The sequence below is a fragment of the Molothrus aeneus genome, chromosome 1 (assembly GCF_037042795.1).
Source record: "Molothrus aeneus isolate 106 chromosome 1, BPBGC_Maene_1.0, whole genome shotgun sequence".
NCBI lineage: Eukaryota > Metazoa > Chordata > Aves > Passeriformes > Icteridae > Molothrus > Molothrus aeneus.
The window spans coordinates 23,642,861-23,661,907 of NC_089646.1; the positions used below are offsets into that span (position 1 = coordinate 23,642,861).

Consider the following 19,047-nt stretch of genomic DNA (forward strand, 5'->3'; position numbering starts at 1 on the left):
GAAACCTTTATTTTTAGCCATTAGACTACAGATTATATTTTACTTTATAATACTAAATAACATCTCTGTGAATTATTTTGAAAATGCAAGGAAGGAAGAACAATCGGATATAATGTCCTTTGAAACTTCCATAACCTTCACTTGTTTCATATTGTTTGTTCACCAAAACTGTGACTGCTGAGTAATGTATTGTAAAATTTAATCTATTCTTATTTTGTGATTATTTGCTCATGCAATTTTATCCAGTAGCTCTTGTTACTTCTTGGTTCCATTATGTTAAAATGGTATGTGGTTTGATTCTTTCAATGTTTAATTGTTTCCTGGGGTATGTAACTAAGCACATCATAAGCAATTAAGGTATAAGAATGTTTCAGTTTTAAAGGTGAACTGCAAAGCTTTTAAAGAAGAAATTATAAGAATCTACATGAAGAGCATTTATAGACTTGCAGAAGATCTTTAAATGGGTAAATCACTGGGACCATAAGTCAAAACACAAGAGTCCTGCAGGCCTTGTTTAACCATCTACTGACACTCAAGTTGGCATCTGAACTACTGAATTCGTATATTTCAGATGAGTGGAAAATTATTTTTTATTTAAGATATTTTGAAGCTAGTAACTCATTACCAACTGTTTATCTGCTCTTACACAGCAGAATTTGTCATACTAGAGGTTGCCAGGCTACTCCCAAGGTTCCCCTCAACACAGCACCCTGCTGTGGTTGTGGGGCTGGGGTATTTTTCACAGATTGCAGTGCAATTTGTTGCCTTGTCATGTTTCCACTTACGCTTTGCCGGGAGACATTTGAAAGAAGGTATCAGATGAGAAGAGCATGGACTATCATGTTACTGTGTGGATCACTTGTGTGATGTTGAAGAGTTACACTCCCATGAAATGGAGCAGGATTTCTGACGTTCCACACGGTTGATTTGAATATGTGTAGCAAAATCTCTTCTCAAAGTTAAAGGTCTTTTGTAGAATTTTCAGCTGCTGAGCAGTCTGGAACAGCTAATGAAATAAGACTTTTGTGCCTTTCCTGTTAGCTGTTGTTATAAAGTGTCTTTGATAGTCTCACATAGCCATGATTCATAGGAAGAGAAGTGTATCCACTGTGGTAGATTACAGTGATTGTACACTGCATCTTTATCAATTAAGCCTAAGTAAAATGGGAGTTGCAAAGGGGAAAGGAAGGATTTCATAGTAGTTTATATTAAACTACTAGTGTTGTTAATCTGGGACATGTGCCAAAGTCTGAATAAAGAAAGATGTTGGTGCCAGGCGCTGCGAAGACATTTGTGTGTCTGAAAGTAGATCAAACATCTGGCAATATACAAATGATACACAGTGCCTCTATGAGTTGCCTGGACTGCTGTTTGATGCAATTTTCTTTATTCCTTCTAAAGTAAAGTAGTAATCTCTGTGGTGTCTTTTTTTTACTGGGAAAATGAGAAATTGAAAGGGCGCTGTATCAGCTCTGCAGATTCTCTAATGCAGATTTGTCCATTTGCCTAATAGAAATTCAATGACTGTATTGATCCCATTTATAACAGTGCACTTATTGATTTGCTCAGGCATGGTAGTTATTTGTAAGTAAGTCCTGATCCAGGCTATGCAGACATCTGAGCAGTACAGCTTCTTTTTTGATTTAAACATAGTATTTGGATCTGAAATACTATGCCACCTTTCCATTTCTAGTACCATTATTTTGTTTCAGACTCTGATGCAATAATGAGCTCTGAGGAGAAATGCAGCTTTTCTTGCTCTCTCATTTTTGAACATTGGTCTGCTGCTTTAAGAGCCTGCCTGTCTGTTTGACCGCTACTCGTGTGTACCCAGCATGCTCTTTTCATTTGGATTTTTTTTTACCTATAACTGCTACTTTGGCTTGTGCTTGCCTTTTGGAGATTTGCTGGTTTTGGTTTGTACAGTCAGTAGAACCAAAATTCTCGTAGAAGCTGAAAGGCCTTGCAGTGTTAGGTGAGTGAAAGAGGATTTATTTTCAAATGTCTTATGTCAAATGTATAATTTCTTTTTTTTTTTCAATTTCATGAAATTCCTTCAAATTGAGAATGAAAATCTATGATACTGCCTTTCATCCCCTATCAAGAGATAGGTGACTTTCAGAAAGACTAATCTTGTGGTGTATAGAAATCTTTCAGAAAGCATAATTATGTTTAATAATATGTAAAAATATTAAACATGTAATTTAAAATGTAATAGTGTTGTATTTTAATCATTTAAAAGATAAAGCTTTGCATTGACCTTTAAATCTGAATTCCTTTGTTTTCTCTAGATGTTGATTGGTAATAACGTTTTTGTTTTTAGACAGTAATATTTATTTTTGGAATTGTTTGTGTTTTACTTGTTATCTATGCTTACTTTGATGCAATTTGCTATATGGAAAGCTATTTTGTATTTCAAATGAAATAAATTTTTGTAGCATAACAATTCCCGTGGGTCTGCAGAAATTGCCACATAAGACTCAAGTAAGGGGAAATAAAAATCAGGCATTATTTCAAATAATGTATTTAGAAATTGTCTTTATACAGGTAAATGGTTGCAGTTTTGTGACAAGAACAGCTATACCTGCAGACTTAATCAGGGTACAGTATTGCAAATTGAATTGGAATACTAATGGAGAATACTAAACACCTCAATTTTGAACAAAAACTGTGTTGCTGACTAATACTTTGCATGCTGTGCTCTACATCTGCATTGTTTGCTATATTAATATAGTGTATCATTAAACTTGAAATGCAAACCAGTTTAGTCCATCTATTAAGGCTAAAGTTATAGAGCACAACTCACAGAAACGTTTTGTGTCAGTGCTTTTGAGATGTGAATTATACTAACAAAGGAGGTTACCATGGCAATAAGATCTTTGATGCTCTATTGTATGTTAATGTTCTAAGGTGGTACAGAATTTGATGCTTGACTTTATTTACTGTGATAAAACATAAAAATTGGCATGTAAAGGAACTTGGATTGATTTAGGAAGAAGAATTTGGAGTTGGAGACATTCATTCAGAGCATGGAATGCAGCACTCACACACACAGCTAGAGGTGATGGAGAATCAATTGGCTGGAAAACAACAAGAGATTGAAGAACTAAGCAGAGAGATAGAAGAAATGAGGGCAGCCTATGGTACAGAAGGATTGCAACAGGTATAATTACCTTATGTTGCTTTCTACTTGCTATTTGGTTACATGCAAAAATGCAGAGCCTCGCTGGAAAGAGTTCACACTAATGGTAGCTGTTCAGAATGCACTCAGTGTGTGATATAGAATTAATTACATGTAATTTCTTTCAGTCATATGCCATGTGTTCTGTTGCTTTGAATGGCATTTCCATTGTGTGTCCTTTTTTCTCTCTATTTTGTGACTAAAATTCGAATTGTGTTTACAGTGAGATTCTTCAAATTAGGAATGGAAACACAGTTTTCTTCAAGAAAAGCCCTAATTCTTCTCTACTTATGCAAAGACTTTAATGTCTTCCTGCTCCTCCAAGACCAAAAAAACCTCAGGTTTTACTCCCTAAGGAATAATATAGCTGAACCAAAATGTATTTGTATGTCAGACTTCACAGTGTGAAATGCAAAAACAACAGTGTCAGAATGTTTTAATCTAAAACACCTCATAACTTGAGTTTACAGGAAAGCATTTCTTACTTTAAAAATACCATTGGAATATAAACTTAAGTTCTAAAGTAAAGAATATTCTTCCAGTTTAAGCCAGTGGTGCAGTGCACTCAAGTCAGTGCTTTGTTGTGCTTTATGTCTTACTTGTCTGTCTCCTATTTGGAGAAATCCTGAATTTGGATTCAGGTCATGTCATTGTATTTTGCTATTTTTTTGCAAAGTACTATAAAATTTTAAAAAATCTAATGTTCAGTTATTTTTGCCGTTGCAGCATTATTATTATTATTATTATTATTATTATTATTATTATTATTATTATTATTATTATTATTATTATTATTATTATTATTATTATTATTATTATTATTATTATTATTATTATTATTATTATTTCTGTGATAATAGATGTCATTTTATCCACCATAGCACCAGTTAAGTGGTTGCCCCAGAAGAGGTGGTTTATTATTTTTTTGTCTGGTGTTGAATTTTAATTACTGTGTCTTGTATCTGTTGTGCTAAACATAATAGTCATAATCATAGCATAATAAAGAAAATAAGTATTTCTAATGATTGTAACTACTTGTTAATCTTTCCTGAAAGAGTAGAAAGTGAAAATGTTTTTTAAAACTGCATTTTTAAAATGGCTATAATTACAATTTTAAAAATACAATAAAAATGTACTGAAACAAAATTGAGTGTTTTCGGGTTTGGGGCTGTGGTACAATAATATTTTAATTGTTGAAGTGTATTTTTGTTTATAATGGTACAGTGAGTAATATCTCAGTTGAGAAACGCATATGGTTTATTTTTCAGAAGAAACAAAAGAATTGTAAAAGGGGAGTGGAGAAGATAATTGTGTGCTTTAGTTCTGCCTTTGTCAAGAACAGAGATTGAATTTAAAAAGTTGAAAATTATATAACATCATGTGCTTTGGAACTAACATATTTACGTTTTCAATTTCATTGAACAGATGCTAAAGCAAAGGTGTAGCACTCTTAAGTTCCTGATCTCTTCCTGATTTTCTCTACTATAACAAACATTTAGTATTTTCATTAGGCCTGTGCACTTTTTTTTGGAGTTAATTCCAGTGTTCTAAAAAGAATTTTATCTGGAATCATTACCATGTTAAAAACCAAGATTCAGCATATAACTTGGAGAAGGTTTTTTGGGGGAATATTGTAAACAAAGCACTTAGAGAATATTACTAATGGTTTAAGAAATTTGCAACGTGTAGAGAGGAGGCTTCCACTAGCCTTAAGTGAGTTCAAATTGAGAAAGAAACTTTATACTGATACTTGATTATGTAAATGCACATAAAAATACTGCAAATCCATATTGTAGAATTTCTGACTGCTTGAATGTAATAATCCTACAAAAGATTAAAACAGTTGGCAAAGAATTTTTTTGTGCTCTTAGATTTTTTTCATCATTACAAATTACAAAAGATTAATCCGTTAAATAGCCTGCATCCATTTTGCAGCTTGAACTGATTTTCTTGTGTAGTTATGAATTATTTCCCTGGGTTCACAGTGTAGGATACCCTTTTTAGTAAAATGAATGCTGTTTGTTGCACTTCAAGTGAGAGATGATGTAACTTGCATTTATTGTGGGAAAAGTGTGTGAACATGAGTAGTTGTACAAACACCATTAGTAGATATTCTGACTTCCTTTATGATGGTTTGTTTATGTGGCCACGCTTTTTATTTTAAAAGCAAGTTATATATTTAACTAATTAACCTTCTTAGAAGTTCAGATTTTGTTATTTGTTAACTATATTTTATGGAAAAATCATGTATTGTTCAATGAGGGTGAAAAAACCCTCCTGAAATTTTTACAAATAAAGCTTGTTAAAATATAAAAACTATACTAGTGAGACACCTTTTAAACAGAGAGGTTAGGGATGACTTATTCCTACCTAACTAAAATTTGCTAGTATTTTTGACTGTAGTTTTCATGTGCATTAATAGTTTAAATTTTATCTTTTACAGCTGCAAGAATTTGAAGCTGCTATCAAAAAAAGAGATGACATTATCACTCAGCTCACTACTAACCTGCAGCAGGCACGGAAAGAGAAGGATGAAACCATGAGGGAGTTCTTGGAGCTTACTGAGCAAAGTCAAAAACTGCAAATTCAGTTTCAGCATGTAAGTTATACAGCTGCCAACATTTATTTGGGTTTGACAATAGTTGTCACTTTGGAGGTTCCATAAATAGCTACTTCCTGCAGAAGATTTTTTTGTGCATTTTTCAAGGATCAGCCTCTTAGCATAGATCAGCAGTCATTTTCCTGGTCCAGTAAAATGTTTACAGTTGTTGTCACAGTATAGAATAATTAACTGTAAAATTATACATATTAGTCTGTTTTCTTTCCCATTATGTGGTAACAGCTTCTGATAAATACTTCATTGTGGCAGTTATCCTGGGGAAAAATACTTGGGTAGTTAGTTCTCAGAGCTTTGGGCAGAAATGTTCCCTTTGAAATCAAAATACCCAGCCATCAGCTTCCATGGGCCACAGCTTCACACTCCAGTCCTTATATTTTTGAATAAAAGCTTCCTTTGTGGTGTTATTAAAAGATAGTTTAAATAACAAAGTGAAGCTTCAGAAAGACATTTCTTCTAAGAAGCATGGTGATTGAGGTGCCACATGCACACAGACTACACTTTACAGTGTTGCAGTTGAATATTATAGTATTTCATGCTGTTTAAGCATATTATATTGCTTATTTTGAGCTTCAACTGGATTATATTCTGAAGCCTGGGATTTTATTATTAAAAATCTGATTATGGGCTCCATAGCTTCAAGTAGTTGGTGTTACAACACAATGATGTATCTGAGACACTGGTGTCCTATGTTAGCTCACCATGAATATTTAATTAATATTAAATAATTATTGGCTGGCCATCCCAAATGAATAAGGATGTTTGACTTCCTCTAAAAGAACTTAGAAATCTTTGACTTATGATGTTGAAGAAGAAAGTAAAGATCTACTATTTCTGTATGTAGCATAAGCATTTTCTGAAAAACCTGATGTATTTTAGGTTTTATGTCTTTAAATTCAAGTTGCAGGCAAGTGAAGCCCTAAGGAACAGCAGCCATAGTTGCACAGCTGCTGATTTACTGCAAGCCAAGCAACAGATACTTTCACATCAGCAACAACTAGAAGAACAAGAAAGTCTGCTTAAGAATTACCAAAAGAAGAATGAAGAATTTGAAGAGCAGATTACACATCTTCAAGAGAAAATAGTGACATATGAAGTGGTATGTTCCTTACTCTTAAGATCTCTTTTCCTAAACACTTTTTAGGATTTTGTAATTCCTTTGAGATAAAAAAGCCAAAGCACAGGTAATGAGTTTGCTGCATAGAATGCATACAACAATTTTAAATTTTTGACACTGTTTCTGTTAACTAACACATAATATGTATATAATTTTAAAGTGAAAATTTTATGTCAGTATTATGTATTATTTTGATTAAAGTTGTTGAAATATTTAGAGCAAATTATGAAACTATATTTCATGTGTTAAAACACCTTCAATAAATAACATTACTTTAGAAAAAAATTACTTTATCTGCTTGAACATTCTTCTCTGCATTAAGCAAAGAATGAATTTTTTCCTTTGTGTACATTTTTATTATCCTTCATGGAAAACATTTTGAAACCACCTAAAAAAATCAAATATTACTAAAAGCGATAGAGACAGTGGGGGTTGGAAAGAACAGGGGAGAGACATGATGACATGGATAGGGTAGGGATTCTCAGTATTCCAAGGATACAGGAAACCTCCAAATGAGGTCAACAGATTATTTATATTTATGTTTTATAACTAACTTAGCCTCTCTAGCCTTCTAAGAAAGACTAAATAGCTAATCTGTAAATGTTCTTACATGTTCAGATAGTTAGCTAAAAATAAGTACATGGTTTTTGTCTTCTTTTTTAAGGAAAAACAGAGAAAAGAGGGGGAAGATTTGAGTAAATTAAAAGAAAAAGAAGCATTAATTGAAAAGCTGGAAGCAAAACTTGGAGAAGAGGAAAAAAATTCATTTCAGCTAAAGGAAAAATTATCAGATGTCAGCAAATTACTTGAAGAATTGAAAGAAGAGGTTTCCCTAAGGAACCAGCAGATAAGTAATATGAAAGTTGAACTTAACACCTACAAACAGAAAGAAAGACAATGTTCTGATGAAATAAAACAATTAATGGGAGCTGTGGAAGATCTGCAGAAACGATGTTATAAAGACAGCCAGTCTGAAGCTGACATTGTGCAAAGAATTGAATTAGAAACACAAAGGAGACTGGCACAACTTCAGGCTGAACTAGATGAAATGCACGGCCAGCAGATTGTACAGATGAAGCAAGAATTAATTAAACAGCATGCAGCAGAAATAGAGCAGCGTCTTTTGCAACAAAAAGTAGAATTGGAGCAAACTTCAAGTCTGTGTTTTAATGAGAATATTAATAAAGATCAAATGCATTTAATGAATATTAAAATTAATGAATTGAATGCAAAATTGCAGGATGCTGATAAGGAAAGGGAAAAGATAAAGCAAGAATTGTCACAACAGATGGAAGTTATTGCAACAGAAAAATCTCTTCAACAAACTAGAATTGAAGATCTTCTACAAGAACTGAATTTTTCAAGAGAGCAGGTTCAAAGAGCCAAGCAAACTATAGTGGATATGGAATGTAGATTAAATGAAGCTGAAAAATTCCAGTTTGTGATTGAAGATTTAAAAACTCAGCTGGCTTCTGCCTCTGAATTTAGGAAAGACTTGGAAGTAAAACATGAGGCAGAAATCACAAATTACAAAATAAAACTTGAAATGCTGGAAAGGGAGAAGGATGCAGTTTTGGACAGGATGGCAGAATCTCAAGAAGCAGAATTAGAGAGACTGAGGACAAATCTTCTGTTTAGTCATGAAGAGGAACTTTCCAGGCTTAAAGAAGACTTAGAAAAGGAGCACATGGTGAACATGGAAAGCCTTAAACACAACTTGAATATATACCATAAGCAGCAATTAGATGAAATGCAAAATGAAATGAGTCAAAAGATACAAGCCATGCAATATGAAAAGGACAACTTAATCACAAAGCAAAATCAGTTGATTTTGGAGATTACAAACCTGAAAGATATGCAGCAGTCTATTGTAAATTCTAAATCTGAAGAAATGACACTTCAGATCCATGAACTAGAGAAGGAGATTGAAGTGCTTAGGCAAGAGGAAAAAGAGAAGGGTACCCTTGAGCAAGAAATACAAGAGCTGCAGCTTAAAACTGAGTTGATGCAGGAACAAATGAGGGAGAGAGAAGCTACCCTTCAAAAAAAATGTTCAGAACTAGAAACACAAAATAATGTCCTTAAGGGGGAAAATGAAGCTCTGGAAGAGAAATTAAAAAATATGTCGCTATGCTCTGAAGAAAACTTACTTTGTAACAGTAGTGTTACCTCTAAGACAGAAATTTTGGACTTGCAAAAAAGAATAGAAAAGCTGATTACTGAAAATGAGCAACTTAAAAACCAAAACGGTATCCTCCAAGAGGATACTGAAAGGCAGAAGAGTGCCTTTTCATTGACTGAGAAAAAACTTGAAGCTAGTTATAAGGAACTACAGAAAGAATGTGCAAGTCTTCTGAAGGCAAAAACTGAGTTAGAAGAGAACAAGAAAAAGCAGGAAGCCGAATATAAAAGCAAACTTAAAGCTTTGAATGAAAAGGTATGCCACTTACAAAGCAATAGACCAGTTTTATTTAAAACTAAACCCTCTGTTTTTGAAGGGAGTAAAGAAATAAAGGTGTCCAGGGAAGACATATTTGAGGCTGGAGAAGTTGTTGAGAAAGATGCAACAGAACTTATGGAAAAGCTCCAGGTTACTCAGCGTGAGAAAGTGGAATTATCTCTGAGACTTGCTGATCTCTCTGAACAGTTAAAGTCAAAGGATAGTGAAATCTGTCATTTAAATGAAAAAGTCAAATCCTTAAAAGATGAGAAAGAGCAAATTCTAGTAAAATGTAAAGAACTAGAAGTCACAGTTAGTCATGTTCAGAGAAGAAATAGTAGTAGTAATGACTCTAAGAAAAAATGCTCCAAAGGAAAATCTCTAAAGACTGCTACTCCAGCATGTGAAAGTAGGAATAAACCCCCTGGTTCAAGGAGTAAAGCTGATAAAGGAATAAATTCAAGAGGTAATCTAAGTTCTGGTAAAGACTGCAGCCATGAGGTAACAAAAAGGAAGGAGGTCCAGCAAATGCTGAAACCAGAACAGCAGTCTGTTGTGGAACATTTGCATGGGATGCCAGACAGGCTGACAGAGGAAACATCATTACCAGCCATTACACAGAGTGAAAATAACCTTCAGCAGCAAGTGGATGCCTTAAAATCAGAACAGGTATGTGACATTAAACAGTATAAAAAATACTTTAACTAAGAAAATTGGTAGGAGCTTACACTTGAAAATTTGCATCATGTTTTTTCCAGTTGGATGCTTTGAAGTATAGGTGTGTGTGTCACTGGGGGAAAGGGTGTGGCCAGTGGTTGAAAGGGGTTACATGAATGACCAGAATTACAAGCACAGGCAGTGTGTATGAGGATGGATTTTGAATGAAAACAAAGAAAACCTCTTCCCTTGTGTTTAATTAAGTCAACAGCAACAACAAAACCGTAAGAAGACTACCAGAGCACTTCATATTTTGATGCAGCTTTTGACTTTCTTAAGGGAAAAATTTATTTTGGACATAAGTTTTTATTCTGTGATTATTTTTTCAGTTCTCTTGAGTACTCATTCAAACAGTATAAAGAATAATGAAGCTTCATCAGTCATCATTGACCAAACTTTTGAAATATCAAACTTGTGAAATACCAAAATTACATTATCAAATATTTTGTTTTAAGAAATGTATCTGGATGTGATAATGAGAATGTGTATCGTGTGATTCTAACTATTGTCTTCAGTCTTGTTGGCACAATTTTGCTTTTATTTCTCAGAATTGTAAATTAATTGTAGGTAACATGGAAAGGATTCTTATGTGTCAATATAAATTGCTAAGTACTGAGTTACCAGTATTTAATTAGGTGGTGGAATCATAAATCTACATATAAATATAAATTTATATATAGAAGTTCAATACCATGCTGCAAGGTGTATGCAACTAAGTGCTCTGTGGAAATTGATGTTAAGCAGACTTCTACTATTTTTAAGCTTTTTTTTTTTGTTTTATGGAAGTCAACATAACAGTGAACTAATACCACCAACTCCCTAACATTGCATTCATTCATTCATTTCCTAAGAAATAAAATCACAAGCAAAGCCACATTGGAAACAGTTGTGAGATTACAAAAAAGAGCTTTAGCTTTGTGATGGTTCGGTTTAGGCTTTTTTGTGTGCTTGATTGATTGGTTGATTTGTTTTTTATAAGGCTGTGATAAGGGTCTTACAATTTCCTGCCATACAACTAAAACTCGTTGTGGTCCAGAGGTGTCTAAAAACCTTTCAAACTTCATCTCTAAGTAGGTCCCTGCTGGCATATCCCAAACAGCTTTTTTCTTCGGCAGTAACATCCCCAAAGTGCAGTCTGTAACTACAAGCCTTGAAAATCAATGTTTTTAACGCCTGCTAGTAATGCAATCTTTTCTCTGTGTTTAGAGTACACTTTCTTAACTACTCTGTTAATAATGATATTGCTCTTGCTTCACTGGGTTAAAATTCATTGGGATTTTATTGCTGCAAAACAGGAATTGAAGCGTATTGAGTTTTGTTGATTTTAATTTGATTTTTATTCTAAGTTGAAGAAGTGTCTTACTATTTTGTTAAAACTCAATTTTCCAAACTATTATGTTTAAATTTACTTTATGCATACCATATGTGCAGCATTGCATTCAGCACATTATTAATGTCAGAAATTTCCAAAGATGGGTCCTCCTATTTTCTTGTTTCTCACTCTTTTAATTGTCTTTATATTCAAAGACTGATTTACAGCTGCAAATGGAAGCACAGCGGATTTGTCTGTCCCTGGTTTATTCAGCTCATGTAGACCAGGTTTGTGAGTCCTTGAAGGCAGAAAAAGAGAGTGCACTTTGCAGTCTTAAAGAGGAACTTGTTCATAATCATATACAAGAGATGACTGATCTTAAAAGAATGCATCAGCTGGAGCTCCAGACCCTGAAATTTCAGCAAGCAGGTAACTTGACCAGAATTATGAGAGTGAAGCTCTTTATGAAAAGCTGTCTTAAAAAACCCCAACTAAAGAAGCACAAGAGTTTGTGCATCTAGCTGTCCAATAAATTGTTTATATAGCATATTTTAAAGGGTTTTTTTTCAACAAATTGTTTGCTCAGTACATGCAGTCTATTGCTGAGGTAACTTGAAAAAAAAGTATATAAAAAATAAGGAATCAAAAGTATTACAGCTCATTGTTTCCTGTTTATATTAGCTCAATTAATTGTAAAGAACAATATAGTAGATTCACCTATAAGGTAAAATAATAAGCAGATTCACCAGCAAAGTATTTTTGGACATGTTCTTTTCTCTTTTCTTTGCATTGCTGCACACTTTAAGTAAACTTTGGTACTAATTTTTGCCTCAGTGAGCTTTTATGTTATCATGATGGTTTTCTATCTCACATTTTCTGTTATACCATGTTTTGCCCTTGTTTAATTTTTTTGCACAAGTTTTTCTCCCTCCACTAGGTATCTGTATGCTTTTATCTTTCTGGAGGTCAGTAATACACAAAGCTATTTCTTATCTCTTTCTCCCCTGGAACATGTAGCTCAACTGTGATAATTGAAACTGTCCATGTGTTGTAACAATAAAGGGGGGGACAAAAAAGTGTCCTTCCTCAAGCTGAAGAGGCAGCCTCACTGAGGCAGGAAATTAGACCTTTGAAAAGTTGCCATGCATCTAGTTTTTAAAAATAATGTGAATGATTTGTATTCATAGATGATGAAGAGAAATCTACACAAAGACTCATAGAAAAGCTGAATGAAGCTGTCACTGAGGAATGTTCCAGGCTGGCTCAGGTAAGGCTTAACAAAAAGCCTTTTTCAAAATGAAAATTTGGAAAACAAAAAATGATGGTTAGTGAGTCATCATATTTTTCTACATTATTTTTGCAGGTTGTCTTTGCAGCTTTTCTCTTTGCATTATTCTCAAAACAGAGACTGCTAAACCTGAGCTTCCAAAATATACTGCAAATGGTTTTGTTTTTTTTTCTCCCCCCTCTAAACTTATGTCCTTGTCCAGACAAGTCTTTTGTATTACACATAGTCCTAGTCTTCTAGCTAATGTTGATCTCATCTCTCCTAGTTTGGAAGTACATTTTTTCTTTCTCTTTGTTTCTGGATGTACGGTTTGGATTCAAGAGTCGGATATCACAAGCATCTTGATAAACAGGACATCACCTCTCATAAGATAGTAATTTCTTTCTCAGCTGCAGCTTATCTTTCAAAGACTTAAAAGTGTCAAACAATCTAAAAAATTTACTGTCTGTATTTTTTTTCTAGTAAATAAATATCATAGTCAAAAATTGAACCTTATATTTAGTCTTCATTCTAATATCAGCCACCTATAATAATATTTTGCCATATCTTTTTTCCTAGAGTAACAGTAATTGATGGCCCTTACGGGTACTTTTTGACCATCAATCGAGTTATTTGTTAGACTTATTTCTAGATAAATTAAGCTGCTTTTGTCACTCATTGTAAGTTTTCAAGTCTAAAATACTTTGAATGGATGGGGTTTGTGGTTTGGGGTTTTTTTTCCTTCTTTGCTGGACTTTTTTCAATACCTTTTTGGGAAAGTGAGTAGCAGAATTTTAACTTGAGATCTACCATAGGAGAGATTAGGCAGGACTCCGTGATTGCTCACAGAAAGTGGCAGCTAAATGAGAGTGCTTGGCATAAGTTATTTCACAGTGTGAAAAATGCTGCCTGTTTGTATGATCCTTCTGTAGAGCTGTTGGAGAAATTATGTTTTTACTTTCTAAGTTGAATTTGGTTTTTGTTGAGTACAAATACTTTAAATAAAGAATCCCACTGTGATTTGAGCAAGCGGTTTCTTTTCCAGTATCAGAAATCATATGGATAAATCTTCTGTTTGCCTGCCCCTTGTGAATATTGCAGTGTTCTGCTGACCACATAGCACCAACAAACAATAGGGTATTCTGTTCATTGCTTGCTTTTTTATGCCATACTCTTTTGTCTGATTTGTTCAGCACTTCAAGAACAAGATGAGCTGTAATCCCTAAAAAGATACAAATTTCTGCTTTAAGGAATTCCTCTTTTAAGTAAAATTGCAGCTTTTGAGAATGAGACATGTAAAATGTAAAGTTGCTTTCCACATTACTAAAGAATGCTTTTCTCTACAAGATTTTACTACTTGGCAGTTCCGAATTAAATACTGATTTGGAAACATATGCATTTATGCTTTAGCTGAAAAGTCTTCACATAACTTTTTCTTTTATCCGGAGTTTTAAAGATTGTCTACATTCTTAGGATTCAACAGAACATTTATGCCATCATTTTCACAGAAGTTAATGTTCACAAAATACTACTTTTCCCTGTTTTTCTTGTTTTCTTTGTGAATTGTGACTGATAAAATAATAATAAATTGTTTACTTTTCACTTCGTTTGATTTGTTGTGCAGGTTTTGTGTGGCAGTCAGAATGAGCATTCTTCAGCTACTGTAGAAGCTGTTAATAGGGAACAGGAAATTTTCTGTAAACCTGCTGGGAAAGAAAAACTGAGCGTAGAATTACCAGTTCACAGAGATCAAGCTCAAGGTAATGACTTCGTACTATGATGCTGGTTAAAAGTACCTATTTAAAGTATTTGAGACTGGCAGTTATGCCATTACTTTTTTCAAGTACTAATGCATGTGCTTAAATAGCTGTTTTAGACATTTCCTCATGATTCTGAAGCACTTTATTTTTGTTATGGGTATTTTCTTATGCTATTTTCATTTTCATGGATATTGGTGGGAAAAAATTGGGGGGGTTTTCTCTTCCTCTTCCTCCTTTTGTAGAAGAAGGTAGCAGTCCTACCAAAAAAAATGCATGTGTTATCAATACATATAAAAATGCATTCAAAATCTGGAAGAACTTCACTTGTTTCAGTATTTTGTAATGTTTATCAGACAATTCTTCAGGGCAGAACTTGTGAACAAATCACTTGTGTTAAAATTTATGGTAAAATGTTCATTCTCTTTTTTAAAAGTCCCTGGTTCTTTGTGTAATTTAACTGTGCAAGAAGGTATGGATGCACTTCTCCAGAAGATAATGGAAGAGTACAGCAGGCTGAAAGCACTTCAAACACAGCTGATGGCAGAGTGTAAACAGGTAAACTTTTATAGCATAGAGTATATGAGCATTTGAATTTTCTCTCTTGCATGAATTCCTTCTGAGGAAGGAAGTGTTTGAAAAGTGTTTGAAAATGTGTGTATCCTGGTTGAGTGGCAGAGCAAGGCAGTGATTTGAGAAAATGGAGAAAGCTGCTGTCCACGTCACAGAATTGTGGGCTGATTGAGGTTCAGAGGCACCTGTGGAGTTCATGTAACCCAGCCCCTCACCCAAAGCAGTGTCAGCTAGGAAGGATTGCCAAGGACTGTGTCCAGCTGAATTTTGATACTTTAGGAACCCAGTGGGCAGCTTTGCCTTCTTCAGGTTATACATGCCCAGCTCTTCACCTCTCCTAGTACAACAAATGCTCCAAGCCTCCCAACTCCTTTGTTACTCTCTGCTGGACTCCTGCCAGTATGTCCATTTCCCTTTCATACTGGGAGCACAGCACTGGATATAATACTTTTGTGCTACTACTAGACAAATTGTTGTTAATTGCGTTTACTTGGTTATTATTTAGGTCAAGGAACCAAAGGTGTCTTCTTCAGAAAGGAGGAAAGAAGAGGAACCTATAGGAAAGGAAAGTCTGCAGACTCCTTCACAGAATCTAATGGGTAAAAAGATGTATATGCTGTTTTTAATGTATGTATGTATGTATATTCAGAGAGAAAGAAAAGACAATGACTTCTAATTTTAACTGATTTATATCTTACTACAGCTAGAACATAAGAGATTTTTTCTGATTTTGCAGTACAATACTCTGATTTTCTTAATTCTGTAAATTCTTTCAGAAGTATATTCTGTGATACATTTTTGATTTAGTATTTTTTTAGTTTTCCACAGTAATAATTTGTTACCCATATCAAATATTATTTTGTAGAATAGAAGATTAGGTTATCATTCTTCATTACAGAAAAGTAGTTGACAGGATGTCAGAAATTTTTTTAACTACATTAATTGTTCAGTCCATCATTGCTAAATATTTGTGAAGAAGTTAATATAGTTTCTTTCTTTCATTCTTTTATTCTTTCGTACTTTTGTTTGTTCTTTCTTCCATTCTTTCTTTGTCTTCCTTCCTTCCTTCCTTCCTTCCTTCCTTCCTTCCTTCCTTCCTTCCTTCCTTCCTTCCTTCCTTCCTTCCTTCCTTCCTTCCTTCCTTCCTTCCTTCCTTCCTTCCTTCCTTCCTTCCTTCCTTCCTTCCGCCCCTTCCGCCCCTTCCGCCCCTTCCTTCCTTCCTTCCGCCCCTTCCTTCCGCCCCTTCCGCCCCTTCCTTCCGCCCCTTCCTTCCGCCCCTTCCGCCCCTTCCTTCCGCCCCTTCCACCCCTTCCTTCCGCCCCTTCCTTCTGCCCCTTCCTTCCTTCCGCCCCTTCCGCCCCTTCCTTCCTTACGCCCCTTCCTTCCGCCATTTCCTTCCGCCACTTCCATCACTTCCTTCCTTCCGTCACTTCCTTCCTTCCGTCACTTCCTTCCTTCCGCCACTTCCATCCTTCCACCATTTCCCCCTTCCCTTCCCTTCCCTTCCCTTCCCTTCCCTTCCCTTCCCTTCCCTTCCCTTCCCTTCCCTTCCCTTCCCTTCCCTTCCCTTCCCTTCCCTTCCCCTCCCTTCCCCTCCCTTCCCTTCCCTTCCCTTCCCTTCCCTTCCCTTCCCTTCCCTTCCCTTCCCTTCCCTTCCCTTCCCTCTCCTTTCCCTTCCCTTCCCTCTCCTTTCCTTTCTTTCTTTTTCTTTTCTTTCTTTCTGTCCTCACCCCCTGCTTCACACAACCTATGTACAGATCCTACAATTCAAGAATACTGTTCAAAGGAGATAGGGAATCTTAAAAAACAACTTGAGGAGCAGCATGCTCAAGAACTGGAACACCTCCGGTCCTATTTCCAGCAGCAGCTGAGAGAAAGTCAAGAGAGGTACACTACAGAGCTTGTCCATCTGCGGGAGAAGCTTCAGATGGCTGGGGTGTCCTCTGACCACACGAGGTATTCATCAGTTTTTCAATGCTTAAAACTTCGTGCTCGTTCAAGAAGTGTTTCAAATAACCATTTGTGTAAAGCTCTGTGTTCTGCTTCAGAACTGGAGCAATTCTTTATAAACATACTGCTCTGCTGTAGTTTTGTTCCTTCAAGAGCTGTTTAGAGTCTTATAAAGAAATGACATAAACATTGCAAATTAAGTAGCGCAGCATTTATAGTTACTAGAGGAAGATTTGATAAATGGAATAATGTATCAAGTAATTTCATATATATGAGAATTATAGCAGCAATTTCAAAACTTCAACTCAGTAGACCACGTTTAGTCTTCAAAACTCCAGGCACTATCCTTTACATCTAAAGACATCTTGTATGGATGTAGTTGCCTCAAATTAATTATTTTCTAGAATGATAGATAATACTAAAGTTTGTGGTGAAGTTTAGGTCCAGTTAACACATTCTGGTTTTCACCAAGTCATGGGTAAAATACTGACTTTTTAAATATTGTTATTTCCCCTCTCTGCTTTTTGTACTTTTTTAGTGTATCCACAGATTCAGAAAAAAAGTTAAAAGAAGTCTTCAGGAAAGTAAAGTGCACAGAAAATCTTCATCAGAAAAAAACAGATAAAGCATTAGAGGTATGATGTAACTCAGTTGATAGCTAATATATATATGAGTGACATAATTTATATCCTTTGGCTTCTTAGATTAAAGTGAAATATGGACTAATATTTAGTAGATTAAGGTAGTTATCGTCCTAGTACTGTACTATACTATTAGACAGTCCATGTTAGGGGCCAAATATTTAAATTTTTCTGAAAAACATATCTGGGAATTATGATCAAGAAAACTTTCTTTATTGATGCTAGGTTTAAATTTATTTTCTTTATTTTATCTCTGAAACAAGATGTTTCAGTTTGCTGCTTCTTACTAAAGTGGGAGAGAATTAATGTTCAAATTCTGAGATTTCTTCAGGAATCTTTAAAATATTGTGACTTCTCTTTAAACACGAGTTATGAAAGGAACAATTTAAGTCAAATACCAGGACTTCTGTCATACATGCTGCACAGTTTAGGAAAAAATTTGGAAAATGACCCCAAAGATTTTAAGAGACCAAGTGCAAACAGGAAAGACCCCATGGATTCCTCCCCTAGGAGTGCTGGCAACCTGGCTCAAAAATTCTGCATTTTTCAAAATAGTAACATTGTTTTGTACTGTGGATTCTGTTCTTATTGACCTGGTTTCACTGCATTTAACATCTCAAATAGTGCTGGAAGGAGAGTTGTTGCAAACTCAGCTTTTAAAATTCATTTTGAAGCAGAAACAAGGCAAAGTTTTCTACCTCGTTCTTCTGTGTTGTGGTACAAAATTATGTGATTTGTGTGAGATGAAGAAAAGCTAATTGAGGGAAAAAATCTCTTGCTGGATTTAAACTTGAAACTAATGAAGTAAAATCACAAATACATGATCTGAGATTTCATGTTTTTCTTACAGCTTGGTAGGGAGATGGAAATGCAGAATGATCTGGATGTTGTTCAGTTGCTCCAAAAGCAGTACCAAGAAAGATTAGAAGAAGAAGTAGCAAAGGTATTACTTTTATTTCATTACTTTAAAATATGTTTAAAAACTGTGCTGTTTTTATTTGCCATTTTCTACTGTTTAGGCAATTTCTGTAGCATATGCTAACTTTTATATGATTTATTTACCAGAAATAGTTTCATTTGACTTCTGAATGGAAAAGTCTTAAGAAATTCTGGAACATTTTGGGGTTTCTTAGCTATCTGTCCTATTCCTAACTCATAATTTCTCTTTATATGGGTTCATATGGGTAGTGGTAATGTTTAAAACTTTTAAGGAAATAGACAACATGCTACCATATTCTGCACTAGAATTTATTTTCAAAATCCAGAGACTTAGAGTGTATTTCTTGCTACCATAGACTTATCAGCGGGTCAGTTCAAAAGACTTTTGCACTTAATAGTTGAATATTATTTTCTCATCATATTTTATTGTACATTTTAATATATTGTGTAAAATGCATTCTTTTTCTTTGGATCTGGTGACTAAAACATGAAGAGTAAAAGTAAGATTTTATAGATTATATATGTTTCTGGATTTA

General features: G+C 34.7%; 1 protein-coding gene across 3 annotated transcripts in view; it reads left to right on the plus strand.

The window, feature by feature from the left end:
* AKAP9 (A-kinase anchoring protein 9) overlaps positions 1 to 19,047 on the plus strand; it is a 105,656-nt gene that overhangs the window by 36,515 nt on the left and 50,094 nt on the right. For all 3 annotated transcript variants that reach the window (XM_066553213.1, XM_066553222.1, XM_066553231.1), the window contains exons 4-16: positions 2,548 to 2,601; positions 2,993 to 3,163; positions 5,625 to 5,780; positions 6,700 to 6,897; positions 7,580 to 10,024; positions 11,600 to 11,813; positions 12,572 to 12,651; positions 14,276 to 14,411; positions 14,845 to 14,966; positions 15,487 to 15,580; positions 16,739 to 16,937; positions 17,470 to 17,566; positions 18,423 to 18,515. In XM_066553213.1, the coding sequence (XP_066409310.1) occupies positions 2,548 to 2,601; positions 2,993 to 3,163; positions 5,625 to 5,780; positions 6,700 to 6,897; positions 7,580 to 10,024; positions 11,600 to 11,813; positions 12,572 to 12,651; positions 14,276 to 14,411; positions 14,845 to 14,966; positions 15,487 to 15,580; positions 16,739 to 16,937; positions 17,470 to 17,566; positions 18,423 to 18,515 (4,059 nt within the window). The remainder of the gene's footprint in view (positions 1 to 2,547; positions 2,602 to 2,992; positions 3,164 to 5,624; positions 5,781 to 6,699; positions 6,898 to 7,579; positions 10,025 to 11,599; positions 11,814 to 12,571; positions 12,652 to 14,275; positions 14,412 to 14,844; positions 14,967 to 15,486; positions 15,581 to 16,738; positions 16,938 to 17,469; positions 17,567 to 18,422; positions 18,516 to 19,047) is intronic.